Source organism: Parus major, chromosome 4A, assembly GCF_001522545.3.
Source record: "Parus major isolate Abel chromosome 4A, Parus_major1.1, whole genome shotgun sequence".
Lineage (NCBI taxonomy): Eukaryota > Metazoa > Chordata > Aves > Passeriformes > Paridae > Parus > Parus major.
In genome coordinates, this window is record NC_031772.1 from 16,063,846 (window position 1) to 16,079,264 (window position 15,419).

The window sequence follows — 15,419 nt, forward strand, 5'->3', positions numbered from 1 at the left end:
GGGCCGCGTTCCGCCGCGCACCGCCAGCCAATCAGCGCCCGCCCCGCCCCGCGCGGCCGACCAATCAGCGCTCGCACCGGCGTCTCGTGGGCAATGGGGCGTGGAGAAGGCGCGGCTACTGCAGAGGCGCGTCCCAGCTGTCACCAGCCACGATGGGCGTGGCCACGCAGCACAGGCCCCGCCCACGGGGCGCGGTTAAACGCCGCGAGCACCGCCCCAGGCACGCAGCGGGCCTGAGCAGTGTTGCGCCCCCTTGCGGCGTGGAGGATCTCCGCTCCTGCCCCTGCTCCGGCCTCACCGGGAAAAGACGGGACGAAACGAGGACCGGGACCGCGACCGGGACCGAGACCGGGCGGGGAGACTGCCAAGCTTGGAGCTCTTGGAGGAAACAGCAGCAGCCAGGTTCACACAAGAACAATTCACCCAAATGGTAGAAGGTGGGTGGGTGAGCCTCCTGGCCAAAGGATGTGTGGCTGCAGGAATTTTAGGTGACATGGAAGAGTGGCAGGTATCACAGAATCACAGAAACACTAGGTTGGAAGAGGCATTCAAGATTATCGAGTCCAACCCATGTCCTAACACCTCAACTAAACCATGGCATCGAGTGCCCCATCCAATATTTTTTAAACACATCCAGCGATGGTGACTCCACCACCTCCCCGGGCAGTCAATTCCGGTACTTTATCACTCTTTCTATAAAAAAACTTATTCCTAATATCCAACCTCTATTTCCCTTGGCGCAGTTTAAGACTGTGTCCTCTCGTTCTGTCAGTTTCTGCCTGATAAAGAGACCTGACTGCAACCACCTTTCAGGGAGTTGTGGAGGTAAACTAGTGGACAAGAGAACTCTCGGGGTCCCTAAGTAGATAAACGATGCCTGACTCGGGGAATCCCCAGCGCAGAGATTATTTGGTGCCCGAGGGAGTTAAGTGAGCATGTGGCCACGTGTGCTTGCGTGATCCCCGCTTTTCCTTCAGCATCTGCTGGAGGCACGGCCTGGGCTGGCTGGGAGAGGCTGTTCTTGCCCTCCTGTCCACATGTACCCAGCTGCACACATCCTGCGAGGTGACACGGCAGCCAGCCTTCCCTCCTGCTCTCTCCGCTGTCCTGAGTGTCCCATCGGACAGGCTTGGTGGCAGGTGGCACTGAGCTTCCAGTCTGTCCCAGACCAGCTCAGCGCGGCCACTCAGTTGCCGTGACACTTTGCTAGCCGTGTCCGACCGGCTCGGGGTGAAAGCTCAGCCTCCCCAGCGCCGCCGGCAATCCGCGGGCAGCGCGGGGCCGGCCACGGGGAGGTCCCCGGGCTCTCACCGCGCCCCTTCCGCTCCCGCCGGCCGCCGGTGCCGCTGCTGGAGCGGGTCCCCGTCACTGCCCGGAGCGGGGCCGGGTCTCCAGCCCGTGCCGCTGTTCGGCTGCCCGCGGTGGGCGCAGCCCCTCGCCCCCGCCATGGCTCTGTCCTGTGTGCTGAGGCCACCGCGCTGCCACCTCCGCCCTCCGCCGCTCTCCCCGCTCAGCCTGCCCGCTCCGCACCGCGGCCTGCTGACAGCCACAGCAGCAATGTGCCAAGGGAAGAAAAAGGCCAGCGTGAGCTGCAGCCTGCCAGAGCCTTCCTGGGAGGAGAGGTATGGCTTCTCCAAAATGATCGAGCATTCTTTCAAAGCAGCAAGCACCTAAAGCTGTGGACGTGGTGTGTTGGGGGTTTACTTCCACCCCGTAGGAACAAAAGATCCAGGGCTCGTTTGCCTGGAGTCTGGCCTGGGGAGGGGATAGTGGAGAAAACAAAGTTCTGAGAGAAAAGGAGCAGATAATAATTGCCATATTGACAAGCAAAAAGTGATAGCCTATTTGCAGTCCTGGACCTCGGGGTAGTTGGCACTGGGTGCTTTGGAAGCAGCTCCAAAAATCCTAGGTAGGCAATAGCTGCAACTTATCCAGCTGTGGGGTGCTGTTCCCCATGGTTGCAGAGAGTCATTTATGAGTGCTTGAATCATATCAGCATCACCTCTTTTTTGAGGGCTCTTTTTAAGGTATATGTATACACACACACACACACACATTTATATATATATTTATTTTTTTTTTTAAACCAGCTTTTATATGTTTTGTTCTTGCTTGTTTTGCTTTTCATATGAGTAGTGGCAAGTTCTGAGGTTTATCTCTACTTCTGTGTGGGTGGCTGGGTCAGTGAGAATGGGCAGCTTGCAATTCCCTCCTGCTGCACACAAATTGCATTTCACTGTGGTTCCCTGGGAGTCTGGGTGTTCACAGCCAGCCCTGGTGCAGAGCCCACACGAGAACAGTCCTGCCCATGACGTAGCTAACAAGGATGTTATGCCATAGGAGTCAGGAGTCGAGTAGCTCTGGGCACTGCCTTGCTGTTCTGCTTTCCAGGTTAGCAAATGCAGTGACACCACTGTGGAGACTTCCCTACCAAGAGCAGCTGCAGGTAAGATGAGTTTGCACAGACTTTCCTCTGTTGTGTTGCCCCAGCTGTCCCTCCTATCCCCTTGAACAGTAGCCCTTAGCATCATAATGCTGCAAACTGTTCAGACCCCATTTACTACTGCTTTAATCCTGTGGTTGTGAAGGATAGAACTGGGAGGTTCCTTGTAGTACAGAGGATGGGCATTTGCACAGTGATCCTGGCCTCTGTGAGACTGCTGTGCTTCACTGGGGCTTCAGGTTAGACAAAATGTTGTAGGCCAGTATTTGGGGACCACAGACACGATTTTTCTTTCTTCCTGTTTCTCCAAACAGCTGTGGTTATGAAAAGGCCAGAGTTCCTCTGGGGCTATATTTTCACTTGCAGTTTTTCCTCCTGTTGGACTCTCCAGAGGTGGGTGATGAAGAGCTGCCCACCATTGTGTGGTCCCATGAGAGTGTTTCTGCCTCAGAACTCCTCTGCAGGTCAAGTACGAAAGCCAGAGGAAGATTTTGCAGACATTGGCATCTCGTCTTGAGGAGCTGGGCATAGATGCACAGAAACCTGGTGGGCTCTGCTGTCCTCTGCAGCCTGTAGTCCCTTCGGTGAGTGTGCCATGGGAATGCTCTTCCCTCTGAGCCACGAACAGTATCTCACTCAACAGCTCAAGAGTCTCATGGAGGGCATCATTTACCTGCAGAGAGTGTCTGAGTCAGTCCTTGCTAACTTGTGCTTTGCGGCTTGTGACTGCCCGGGAGTGAAATAAGCCCAGTGTTTAGGAACCCTTTTTTTGTGCCTAAAAGGCCTCCCTGTTAAACCTGTCACCATTCTGTCACAGAGAGCTACTTTTGTCTCCAAGGGGCAGTCCTGGGGTTCTTGTGCACAAACTTTGTTTCTGTGTTTTGCCCATTCATATACATCTTCCCATGTTGGCAACAGAATAACCAGGCTGGGGTTTGGCTTTCCTCCCTTGTTTTTATTTTTAATCCAAGGCTTTGCTTTTTCTTCTTTTCTCCCTCAGCCCATCATTAATGGCTACCGAAACAAATCAACTTTCTCTGTGAACCGAGGACCAGATGGGAACCCCAAAACTGTTGGGTTGTATGTAGGAACTGGCAGAGGTCAGTGCAGGACAAGAAACTCATAGAAAACTGCTGGCATGAGCTGTGAAAGGACTCTCCACAGTTTGCCATGTCAGATGCTACGGTGCTTTACATTCCCTGAACCAGAGCAATTAAATACCCGGCCATCTCTCTACAGGAAGAAATATTGTCTGTGTGAAAGCAAATCATGTGGAGAACATACCTTCAAAACACAAACAAGTAGCCCAGGTAAATAAATAAGTCATGTCTGTCCATTCACTGTGGAATAAAGAGACTGCAATAACTCTTACTTGGGAGAACTCTGTAATTTTTATTATACTGTGTTTTCAAGTCCATTTTCATGTTCTGAAAATTTTCATTCTAGTTGGTGGATAAATACTTTTATAAAAACTCACATGTTAATATTGCAGCCCATAAAGTGCCACAAGTAATGAAGTTAATCAAGTGACAATGAATTCCTGGCAATCTATTAAAATACATAAGAATTGCAAATTGGAATTATTAAAATGTGTTGTCTTTCAAGAGCCTGGAAGGAGCTTTCACCCAATGTATGGAAATCAAGCAGAAGAAGCAGACCACAGTGGTAGAAGGGCTGCCTGTCTGGGGGGTTAAGAGCAGGGCAGTTGTCTGCATGGTACTAAAGGTGCCATTTCCCCTCCCCTCAGTGCTATGAGGAGTTCATCTCTCGCTCCCCCCTGGACTCCTGCATCCTCTTCCATGAAGGGGGACACTGGCGAGAGCTCGTGGTTCGTACCACCAGCTGTGGCCACACCATGGCTATCATCACCTTCCACCCCCAGCAGCTGGGCCAGGTGAGCACATGGAGGAGAGGGCAAGAGGCACAGCAGATACCTGGCTGAGCTGAGCCTGCTGGGTGTGTTGCTGGGGAGAGAGCTCTAATCAGGTTACCCAAAGAGGCAGCTTTTCCTTTCTTACTCTTGACAGGAGGCACTGGCTACTCAGAAAGCATTGCTGAAGGAGTTCTTCACATGTGGGCCTGGAGCAGTCTGTGCCTTGACTTCACTTTATTTCCAAGAGAGGTAAACGCCTTGACAAGGAAACACAGACACCTCCTTCTCCTACCCGCTTTCTGACCAAATTCAAATCCCACCAGTTCAGGGAGTGCTGGAAGAGAATGACAGATGTTTGGATCCCTCTTGGAGATGTGTCTTTAAGATGACCCCATCTTTTATTTTTCCAGACTTATTTGAACACTCTATGGTTCTACCTCATGGGAATTATGAGTCTGGGAAACTTATAGAAGAAACTTCCAGTTTCTATCCCAAGACAGTAAATCACATTAGCAGCAAAACTGGGGAATAGGCCTGAGGAATGCTGCCTTCTGCTAAGTCATTTTGATCCTTTTAATGAAATTTAGGCTGTGCAAGTCACAGATCCCTTTCAAAGAATCAAAATGCTTTAATCTTGTTGAAAGGCTCATATGAAATATAAGTCGCTGGGGGGAAGAACCATCTTTTGCTGCCCATGAGCACCCTGGGAATGGAAACCAGCTCCTCTCTGCTGCCTTCTAACAGCTGTTTTTTGTGTGATCTGCCAGCACCATGACACGCTGCTCCCACGAGCAGTCCCCCTACCAGCTCCTCCACGGAGCACCGCACATCTTCGAAGAACTGCTCGGCCTGAAGTTTCGCATCTCTCCAGACGCCTTTTTCCAAGTCAACACAGCTGGAGCAGAAGTTCTGTACCAGGCAGTCGGGGAGCTCTGCCAGGCTACAGGGGACACTGTTCTCCTTGACATCTGCTGTGGAACAGGTGGGTTCCTGGGCTCCCAGAGCTTTGCATTCCAGAGCTGATTGTCACTATGTAAAGGCCCGATTCTTCATCATGACTGTATGGAGTATTTGTTTCCTGTGTTTCCAGGCACAATTGGTCTCTCTCTGGCTCACCAGGTGTCCAAGGTTATTGGTGTTGAGGTGGTGGAGAAGGCAATAGAGGATGCTCAGTGGAATGCAGCATTCAATGGTGAGTTCAAACTCGCTGTGGCAAAAAGTTTCAAACTAAATGCTGAAAAATCAGAGTAGAAGTGAGCAGAGGAACCCTCACCAGTTACCTTCACACAGCACAGGGTGGTTCATGTTACACCTAACTCTTGGTGAGATTCAGTTCATGTGGTTGCTTTTTTGTTTCACAGGGATCTCAAACTGTGAGTTTCACAGTGGAAAGGCAGAGGCTGTGTTACCACAGCTCTTGGCATCGTGGGAGGATGCCCGACCGCTTGTTGCTGTGGTGAACCCTTCTCGGGCTGGCCTACGTGAGAGAAAATGCTATTTATTTTCATCTTGTAAACAGAGAGTTCTGAACAAGTTCTGTGAGACCTGTTATACTGGCTCCAAACCCTTTCTTTGCTTAGTCTCTCATTTCTTGTCACTGACAGCAGCTAAAATCCCATAAAGTTTGCTGTTTTCAGCACCTTCATTGTGCTTTCTCTTTAGCTCTAATCTTTTTTCCATCTTTCACACAATTTCACAAAGGCTCACACAATTATTTAAGAGAGAAGGGACCTCTGGAGGTTGGTGCTGCAATCTCCCAACTATAGCAAGGCAAACTTCAGAGTTTTATAAAGTTGCATAGGGATATAAAGCCTAGCTGAGGTTTGAATGTGTCCAGGGGTGTATCTCCTCTCCTGAAAATGTTTTCCCTAACATTTTTAATCATAATTTTCCCTTGCTGCCATACATCTAATGCTTCTCATCCTCTTCTCATGCCCCTCTGAGATTACAGTTATCTGTAATCCCCTATGACATCCCTGAAGATAGCACTAATGGATCCTTGCTTACATTCTCTTCCCCAGCCCTCAAATTGTCTTAGTGGTCTTCCCTGGAGTGTATACTGGGAACTCACTGGTCCTGGTACCCAGATGCACTCTCACAAGTGTGTGTGGAAGGTTTTATATGCCTTTGCTTAATTGAGTAACATTTTTTCTCTCATCCTCCATCTCCCTGGGAAGCAGAGGGACTTCTCCCATTGCTCTCTGCAATTGGCTTCTCTCATTGGCTCCCTGCCTGCCAAATTGTCTAAGCTGTCAGGAGTGTGGGTCACACCTGTGGTCTCCTGAGAGACTCCAAGACAGAGCATGGCAAAATATGCATCTGTATTTTTGACAATTCTGTGATGCTGTTCAGTCATTACTTCTGGAGAGCTCAGGGTGGTGGTGGGAAAGCAGGCTGTCTGTTTTTTCAGATTACAGGGTTGTACGAGCCATCCGGAACTGCAGGTCCATCCGCAGGCTGCTCTACATCTCCTGCAAGCCAGAGGGTGAAGCCATGAGGAACTTCCTTGAGTGAGCACTCTCCTCCTTTCTGCTGATCTCGGATGCAGACCCTATTAAGTCCAGACAAGGCATCAGTGAGGAATAGAAAATAATTCAAACATGGCACAATGACATTGTGCATCCTTCTGAGAAAAAAAAGCACATCTGGATGTGAGATACAGAGTCCATCAGGTTCACTGCAGGAAGGTTGGCCCCTCGCCAACCAAAGTGGAACCAAGGGGATTTGTCACCTGCTTAGGGGTTAATCATGTAGCTTTATGTGGTCAGCCTTTAGCTGGGGTAGACCCAGGTGATAAATCTGTCTGCAGGCAGCCATAAGGACAGTCCAAAACTGAAAACAGAGTGTCTTTCAGCTGGGATGGCTTCTGAGGAAAGGAGCTTTAAACTTGCCACTGACTGTTCAGCTTGTCCTTGAGGTTTTCAGAGCTGGTTTGGGATTCAGTATTGATGAATTCAGTGGGATTCAGGCAGTGTCAGCTTCAGACTCCAAGGAATGTTAGTCAAACACACGATACCTCCTTTGTGGATCCCCCTTAGATTGTGATACCAGTGGTGGGAAGGCTTCTGCTACAGGTCTAAAGGATGCTCTTTGCTTTCCACAGGCTGTGCTGCCCACCTGACCCACAGAAGAAGCTGGCAGGGGAGCCATTTGCCCCTGTGTTGGCTATTCCTTTTGATATGTTTCCTCACACTGTTCACTGTGAGCTGGTGCTGCTCTTTACCCGCTGAGGAGGCAGGAATGAGCTCTGAGAGCTTGGGAAGCAACCTCCTCCTGTCCTGAAGACCTAATGTAGTTAGGATTTTAACTTATTTTCTGTGAAGTTGTATAAAAATAAATATTTTTGTTTTTTCTCATACTTTGGGTTGCCTAGCAACACTGTTCTGCAAAGAACTACTTGGATTTCTGGGGTGAAAAGGTTCTCTGTAGCATTTCATCACCCTTCCTTCCCCTGCAACTTGGGCTGCTGGTTAAGCAGCCTGGGAAAGACTCTCTCCCTGTGTTGAGGAGTATGTAGCTCAGTGTTTGAGCTGCAAATTGTGCTCTGGATAGTGGGAAATCACTGGAGCCCCAGGTAAGGAGCCTTGAGTAGGTGCTGACCTTGTCCCTAACAAAGGTCACGGGCCTTCCAGCACTGGCTGGGTGTGGGTGGCTCCTCCCCCACAGACTGTGCACAAATCAATGAAGTGAGAAGACACCAGACTAATTTTCCACTGGTCAGAACTGTTGTGCAATGGGTGGGAGATTTAGGATAGAAGAGTATGAAAGCCCAGGGATTCCTTTGTTGGTGTCCCTGCCTGGAGGAGGCACCAGCTTTGGCAATGAGATTTTTCTATAAAACAAAATAAAAAGAACAGATTTCAGTGTCTCTCTTTCCCCATCTGCCTCCCCCTTCTCCAGTAAGATTGCTGATGCCTAAATATGAAGTGCTCTGTGAAAAAATCAGCTGCAATATTTTCCTCTTCAGGATGTTCTGCAATAGCTAATTAAAATTTTTTCTTGTGTTTTGTATGTGTCCTGTCCTGTTCACAGTGTTGTTATATTTCTCCAGCTCTTCCAGAGATGGAGCTGCTGTAATGGGGCGGGAAGTCTGAGTGAGCAGAGTTCCCTTGTGTTGTTTGAGTCCCAGAATGTTTTGAATCAAGGCGGATAAATTCTCAAGGAAAGTGTGAGAGTTGCCTGTATTTTTCAGACTTTTAATTCCAGTCCTCAGCTTTGAATAATAACAACAACCAGTTTTCAAGCTATGGGAGCTCAAAACATGTGTTTAGGACTTGAGAATGACTACACCATAAAAGGAGTGATGATAAGGTTCCTGACAAGCATAGGAGGTATCACTCTTGCACTATCCCATGAGTGTAGGTTTTTTACACACAGTTGCAGCCTCTTGTTTTCATTTTATACCAAAGGATGCAATATTCCAGCAGTTCTGTTTCATGTAATTACACCTTGGTTTCTTGCTGCGAGATCTGAATAAATTTCTGCCAGGTTTTGGTCAAAAGGAAATTTGTTTCATTAATTGCAGGGGAGACAATGACTTTAAATCAGAATATACCAGAGGATCATAAAACCTTTCCCCTAGCCTCTGGATAGCTGAACATGCAGGATGGGTTTTACCTGCAATGGGGGCGGATGACACAAGTGGCCTCACCTTCCCTTTTGAGCATCAGGTTCCAGAAGAGCCACAGGGACAAAACATTTATTTTTCTTTCCTGGTGCAAATAAACACAATATGTATTTATGAGTATCTGAATATCTGAAACTGAAAGCTGTCTGTGTACAAGAGACCCCTGCCCACTTCCCCTCCACAGCACGTTACTCCTGTGCCCTCTGCTAACGTCCTTGTTTCCTCACTAATGAGTAAGTGTGCTCTGTCTTTGGCTGCCATCCCACGTCCCTAGAATTGACTCAGTTTCGGCTTTCTGTGGGCGATTTATGGAACACGCAAGGTAACAAGAGGATGAGTTCCTCTCGGCGCTCCAGTGCTGGAGCTGAGTGGCTCTGGCTGCAGGGCTTTAGGACCCAGGGGTTGCTGAGTGGAGGAGGCTGAATCCCCTCCCGCTGTCATCCTCCTGCCTCTGCAGCTTTATTCCTACAGCCTTCAATGGTGACGGACTCCCTCCCACCCGGGCTGGCAGCCAGAGCCACAAGGCCTCGCTAGGACCGGATCCCTGCGGCTCTATGGCATCTCCCAGGACCATCACCATCGTCGCCCTCTCGGTGGCCTTGGGACTCTTCTTCGTCTTTATGGGGACCATCAAACTGACCCCCCGGCTCAGCAGGGATGCCTACAATGAGATGGTGAGTCGGGCAGCACGGAGGGAGGTGCTTTAGGGCTCTTGCCGCAGGAGCAGTGGGGCACGCTGGGGGTGACTGCCCTGGAGCCCCGAGCGAGGGGCAGGAGAGAAGAAGCTGATCTGACTCCTTACGTGACAGACATGGAGAGAAGCCAATAATACGCAGTACCCAGGATATCCTGGCAGCCCTCGCCTGGGCTCCAGATGAGCCTATCCACGGAGAAACCTCTGGTGGATAAGGATGGGGAGGGGAGGCAAGGAGGATGGGTGGCACAGCACACACAGCATAAAGAAGCTGGGGTCACAAGGGTCTCTAAAAGCAAGGCCTGCAGAAGTGCCAGACATGCAGCAGGCAGGGACAGCTGATCCCTCAGGGGAAATCTATCCACTGGATGGGGGTAGGAAAAGCAGATGCCTGCTCTGGCAGATGTTGATTCTCAAAACTCGATGCTTTAAAGCAAGGATAATGATACTGACTTGACTGTCCCTACCTCACCAGACTTATGCAGGGATTAATTAATGATTGTGAAATGCTTTGAAATTCTTAGCTTGCAGAGGAAGGTATTATTATTATTATTCTTATTCTCTTTGGCCTGGGGAATGAACCTCTCCCCCTCTTGCCTAAGAGGAAGGGGGTGAGGAGAAGATGGAGAAGTTATTGTGTACATTTCTCACCTGGTGAACTGGTTTATGCTTCTCTCTGCTCAGGGCCAGCCCTGCTGCAGAGCACTGCCAGCTGTGAGCTGCAGGCAGGTGGGAGACTGGCTGCCACATTTTGCTTCCTCATCTGTGTTTATTTATTCTCCTGCCCCCCCACCCCCCGCTTCCCCAGTTATTTATTGTGGTGGTTGAAAAGATTAGTATAATTTTTGTGCCCCTAAAAATATAGTGCTAGAAGTTTCCAGCATATTCTGTTCTCTCTCCCTTTGCTCCACCTGCCCAGCTGCTTTTCCTTAGCTCTCAAATAACATCTGAATGGCAGTGCCTAGTCTGCAGCCCAGCACAGGGATCTCACAGAGGAAAATCCCCAAGAAGTAACTCACGGGCAAGAGACACATGAGGTAAAACCCCTAGAAAACAAAGCTCTTAAGCTTCTGCTACACAAAAAAAAAGAAAAAGAAAAAAGCAGAGGCCTTAGGAGCATTGCAAAATGCTTGCTCTGTAAAATATTTTGCATCTGTGTCCCCTTCTGCTTTATCACCAGTCAGGCCTACAGGTAGGAATGATCTCCGGTTTTATAAAGCAGCTGTTACACAGTGTTATTATTTTTCATAGTCCATATTGTTACATATTCATGGCTCATTAGGCCCTCCTGCCTTTGCTGTGCTACATACTGTGGTGGTCTGCCAGGTCATGCAGACAATTAGGAAAAACCTGACCTTGCTAATCCATAAGGATGGCTTTTTGCCCCCAGAAAACAAAGAACCTCTGTTATCTACCTAAAATACCAAACTTGTAGTTTTTCATTCAGTAATAAACACATTAGCTTGCCTATTAAAGTACCTAAAATACCAGAGTACTCTAGGACATGCTTATAGTACATTTCTTAAAAGTGTGTTTTTCACTACTGTTTAAAAATACTCTGCTCTGAGGTTTTAGTCACTGATGGTTTAAAATACATCCTTACAATGCAAACACTTGGAGTAAATGTGTCATGAGATCTTCAATTATTTTGTAGCAAAAATGACAATGCTGGATATTTTTTAACCACCTGTGAAGCATCAGAGCCTCTCAGAAGGAAGCATCAAACTCTATGGAGACGTTGGAAAGTTCTGTATGCCTGTAATGCAGATTTCCAAAATTGTATGGAAGTAAATCCACAGTCTGATCAGTGCCTGTGAGAGCTGAACAATCTTGTACCTGAGATTTGGCTTCCATTTCCCTCATGCTGATTAGAAAACAGAGAACACAATGTCAAGAATGTCTTCAGGGTTATTATACTCAAGTAAAAGTGGAAATAATTTCGGTGTCATGCTGAATATAGAAGCTTTATTAAAATATATATCTATAAAAGGAAATACTTGATTGCAGAACAAAAAGATAAAAAACCCCAAACAAAACATTAGGGTCACCGACACCTAATGTTCAAATGCAAGAACCTGGATACGTGTAAGGACAAAGGTTGTTTCTTTCCCCGAAAGAATGAGGCAGCTATGTAAGCAGGCTGTCTTGCAACTTACACTGCTTCTAAATCCAGCATAAACCAGGGAGCAAATAATATCAAATGTCAGCTTGCTTTCACCTGAGGAAAGAAAGGATCATAAAGGTATGTAAGCACAGGAGAGGACTGGTGAATCTCAGCTTTGATGTTTAGTACCACCCTAAGCCTGCACTGCCTATAACTACTGTAAGCTGCTTTGGAATACTGTAAGTTGCTTTGGGATGTTGTAAGTTGCTTTGGAGTAGAAAGAGACTTGTATTTACTTCCTGTGCTTTGGCTTTGCAGGGATTGGGTGAATTAGCCAATTTTAAAGCACAAGGTACTCTTAGAAAGAGGTTTGTTTGTTTTAACAACATGGTTCTGCACTGCTAAATCCAGCAATCTGAACCTCAGATTCCAGGGTAAGGTACACCTGGCCTGGCTGTAGTTCCAAAGATGGATGAGAGGTTGCTGAACTGTTTTCCAGTGAGGAGACAACAGCTTAGAAAGGGGGAATTGCAGATTGATAATTTAATACACCCCCAAACTGAAGTTTTACAGATTGGGTATTGTGCCAGAGGGGTCTGTGACAACTGAAATAATTTTTAGGTCATGTTGCACATCAATCTGTTTCAATGGAAGTCACCTTTGCCTTCACTTTCTCACATGATGTCCTTGGCTGCTTGATTCCAGAAACGAGCATACAAAAGCTACGTGCGGGCCCTGCCCATGCTCAAGAAGATGGGAGTCAGCTCCATCCTCCTCCGCAAGAGCATTGGCGCCCTGGAAGTGGCGTGCGGCATTGTCATGACACTGGTGCCTGGTCGCCCCAAGGACGTGGCCAACTTCCTGCTCCTCCTCCTCGTGCTGGCTGTGCTCTTTTTCCACCAGCTTGTGGGGGACCCCCTCAAGCGCTATGCCCACGCCTTGGTCTTTGGGATCCTGCTCACCTGCCGCCTGCTGATCGCTCGCCAGCCCGAGGAGCTGCCGCCAGAGAAGAGGATGCTGTCGGTGAACGGGGATGAGCAGCCACTCATCCATGAAGCAGCTCCTGAGAAAGGCAAAATGAAGGTATCCTAGTTGAGTGCATGTGAGGAAACACGGACCCTCGAGGCAGCTCTCTCCAAAATCACCCAGAAAATTTGGTTTTTATTTACCTACTTGCATTTTTTTTTTGTCTGTCTAAATAAAGTTGCACTTGGGGTCTGAGAGATACAAGGTATGTCTACACTGTAGTCTTGCTTTTGCTGCTGCCCTGTAATGTAGAAAAACACAAGCTAGCTTCCACAGGGACAGCTTGGAGGCAGTCAGCATCACGGCTGGAGCAGTGCTGACCTCAGCAGGAGCTGCAAAACCAGCCTGAGACCCTGGTCAGAGACCTGGCCACCCTGGCACTGCTGCAGTGGGGAGATCGGTCCTGAGCTCCAGCCCTGAGCCCCATGGCAGCAGAGCTGGCCTGGCTGCACTGCTCTGCGCAGAACAGTGGCTGGGCAGGACATGACCAGTGAGCAGCCCCACACACACATATCTGCATTTCCCTTTCTGTGGTCAAGAGGTAAAAGGGACCCTGTTACCAAAAACATGCTGTTTGTTGTGTTGGAGAGAGGGATTCCTTGGGCTTTGCTGCCTCTGTGCCCAGTCCTTTCTATGGAATGGTTATCCAGAGAGAACATGGGATGCTCTGTTTACATCTTTGATTTCCATGCAGAGGCTCCAAAACTAGGACAATGGCCTGATAACAGTTGTTTTTTGCCTGCTTCACACGAGGCAGTGGCATCTCTTTACCCTTCTTGGCAGACAGTAAGGGCGCCTGGAGAGGGGAAGGGAGCAGAACAGCCCAAAGAACTCCAAAATATCTCTCTGATGTTGGCAAGTAGCATTGTGCTCCCCAGTTCCCTGCAAGTTCCTCTTTTTCCCTCCCCACAGCTACTGTGACTTTATAGAATTGTTGTTTATTTCTGGTAGATGAGGGTCTGAACAATTGCAGGTACCTCACTGCTCATCCCACCTACAGCCTCAGTGAGCTGGGATAAGTCCTGTTACCAGAGCCTGAATCCCTGTGTTGTATCTGAAATCTTAGATTGTCATAAGGAGCATGTGTGACCTCTGAAATTTGTCTGGTTTTCTTAATGTTTGTCTGTTTTCAGTTTTACATTTTTTTATTTTCTCTTTTTTTTTTTTAATTAGTCAAAAAATAAACATTTTGAAATTTGGAGAAAAATGTCTTTACAGAAACAAATTTCTTATTTGAGAGACATGTCTGAAACATTTCCCTCTGGTCAAACACTCCACCTAAAATGGGCTGAATCATGTCAGGCAATTTGAGAGACAAGGTGATGCAGAGTGGAAGTCAGATAAACTCTACTTGGTTATATATTAATAACCACAGATATTTAAAAGAGACATTTGGGTATCTCACTGGAACAGTCTCAAATAAATTTCTGCTACAGTTCAGTGCAGCAGTGAGAGTAACTCAATAAATACAGCAGTGAGTAACTCAAATAAACTGTCAGCATTGTATCTCTATAAAAATTGATGATGGATGTTCATATGCAGTTTTCTCCTGAAGTTTGCTGAAACAGATGCAGCCCTGTATAAATATAAATACATATATATATATACACATATATATGTACATATACATATATACATATATTTATATATATAAATATATATGCGCTGAAAAAGCCTCCTCCCAGAGCTCCAGATGGACTAGATTCTTATCAGATGTGCACCCTGAGCAAAGGAACCAGAAGGCCGCCTCTATTAGACAATCTCATCTTCAGAGACTATCTCAAGGTCATCCAAAATATATATACAGAATTCCCTTTACTTCCCAAAAGATGCTTTAACTACCATGCCCCTGACTAGGGTTATTGTGTTTTAATTCAGAACTAAATAAAAATACCACTAACTCAAACCCACACCATGCTGTGCATTCCTACACAACTGAACTGCTGCAGCCCTTCCACCTAGGCATCCAACCCAGGAAACCTTTGGGAACAATTGTCATGTTTATTTTTTGTAACATTCCTCACTGAACCTTGTAGAGATGATAATAATAAAATAAAGCATCCCAAGGAGCAAAGGCTATCTCTGTAAAAGCTTCAGTCTGCTCAGTGAATACTAAAAAATTCCCTTTTTCCACATTTGCAGGGATATGAACAACCGACCCGCAGCAGTGGCTGCGTGTTCTTTGTTACAGAGCGAGACAACTCATCTTGGAGCCCAGTAACAAGAATTCTGTATTTATCTTAGCGGGCTGACCTCTTTCACTGCCCCCAGCATTAAATAGCTATTTTTGGACACTTCCAGCCATCTGTGCTCGCTGGAAGTGACAAGAACAGATCCACTCCTTCTGTAAGACCTCGATGCTAATTTACTCTTTTTTTTTTTTTCCTTTAATTCTTTCTTTCTGTTTTTTCCCCTCTTATCTCCACACACCTCTTTTCATTCCGGTCGGCCTCAGGGTTACTGTCTCGCTTTATATGCGCCTTTTCCCCTCCCACTCTCCTCTTTAAAACGTAATCTCAGGCTGACGTTCCCTGCCCGATAGCTGAGGAGACACCTGAGGGGAGGGAGTACTTCCCCTCACGGGGAATTCCCGCCCCGCACGGGCCGCGCATGCGCAGAGGCGCCTGGCGCAGGAAGGGCGGAAGCGCCGCT

The 15,419-nt window shown here is 47.7% G+C and overlaps 2 protein-coding genes and 1 long non-coding RNA gene across 3 annotated transcripts; 2 read left to right on the forward strand and 1 right to left on the reverse strand.

Annotated features, from left to right (window-relative positions):
• Positions 1-1,304: 1,304 nt before the first annotated feature.
• On the forward strand, positions 1,305-7,674 carry TRMT2B (tRNA methyltransferase 2 homolog B). Its single transcript, XM_015626770.3, has 12 exons — positions 1,305-1,622; positions 2,392-2,446; positions 2,908-3,027; positions 3,444-3,543; positions 3,683-3,753; positions 4,191-4,337; positions 4,471-4,565; positions 5,084-5,298; positions 5,407-5,508; positions 5,678-5,797; positions 6,727-6,826; positions 7,420-7,674. Exons 1-12 carry the CDS (start codon positions 1,447-1,449, stop codon positions 7,544-7,546), a joined length of 1,428 nt encoding a protein of 475 aa, XP_015482256.1. The 5' UTR covers positions 1,305-1,446; the 3' UTR covers positions 7,547-7,674.
• A 758-nt stretch (positions 7,675-8,432) lies between these two features.
• TMEM35A (transmembrane protein 35A) lies at positions 8,433-12,971 on the forward strand. Its single transcript, XM_015626771.3, has 2 exons — positions 8,433-9,617; positions 12,447-12,971. The coding sequence occupies exons 1-2, from the start codon at positions 9,498-9,500 to the stop codon at positions 12,831-12,833; spliced, it is 507 nt and encodes a 168-aa protein (XP_015482257.1). The 5' UTR covers positions 8,433-9,497; the 3' UTR covers positions 12,834-12,971.
• On the reverse strand, positions 11,384-15,398 carry LOC107204019. The gene is made up of 3 exons (XR_001521440.2): positions 15,198-15,398; positions 12,704-12,804; positions 11,384-11,855 (listed from the first exon to the last, which is right to left on the reverse strand). It is a non-coding gene; the product is annotated as an uncharacterized LOC107204019 (long non-coding RNA).
• Positions 15,399-15,419: the final 21 nt, after the last annotated feature.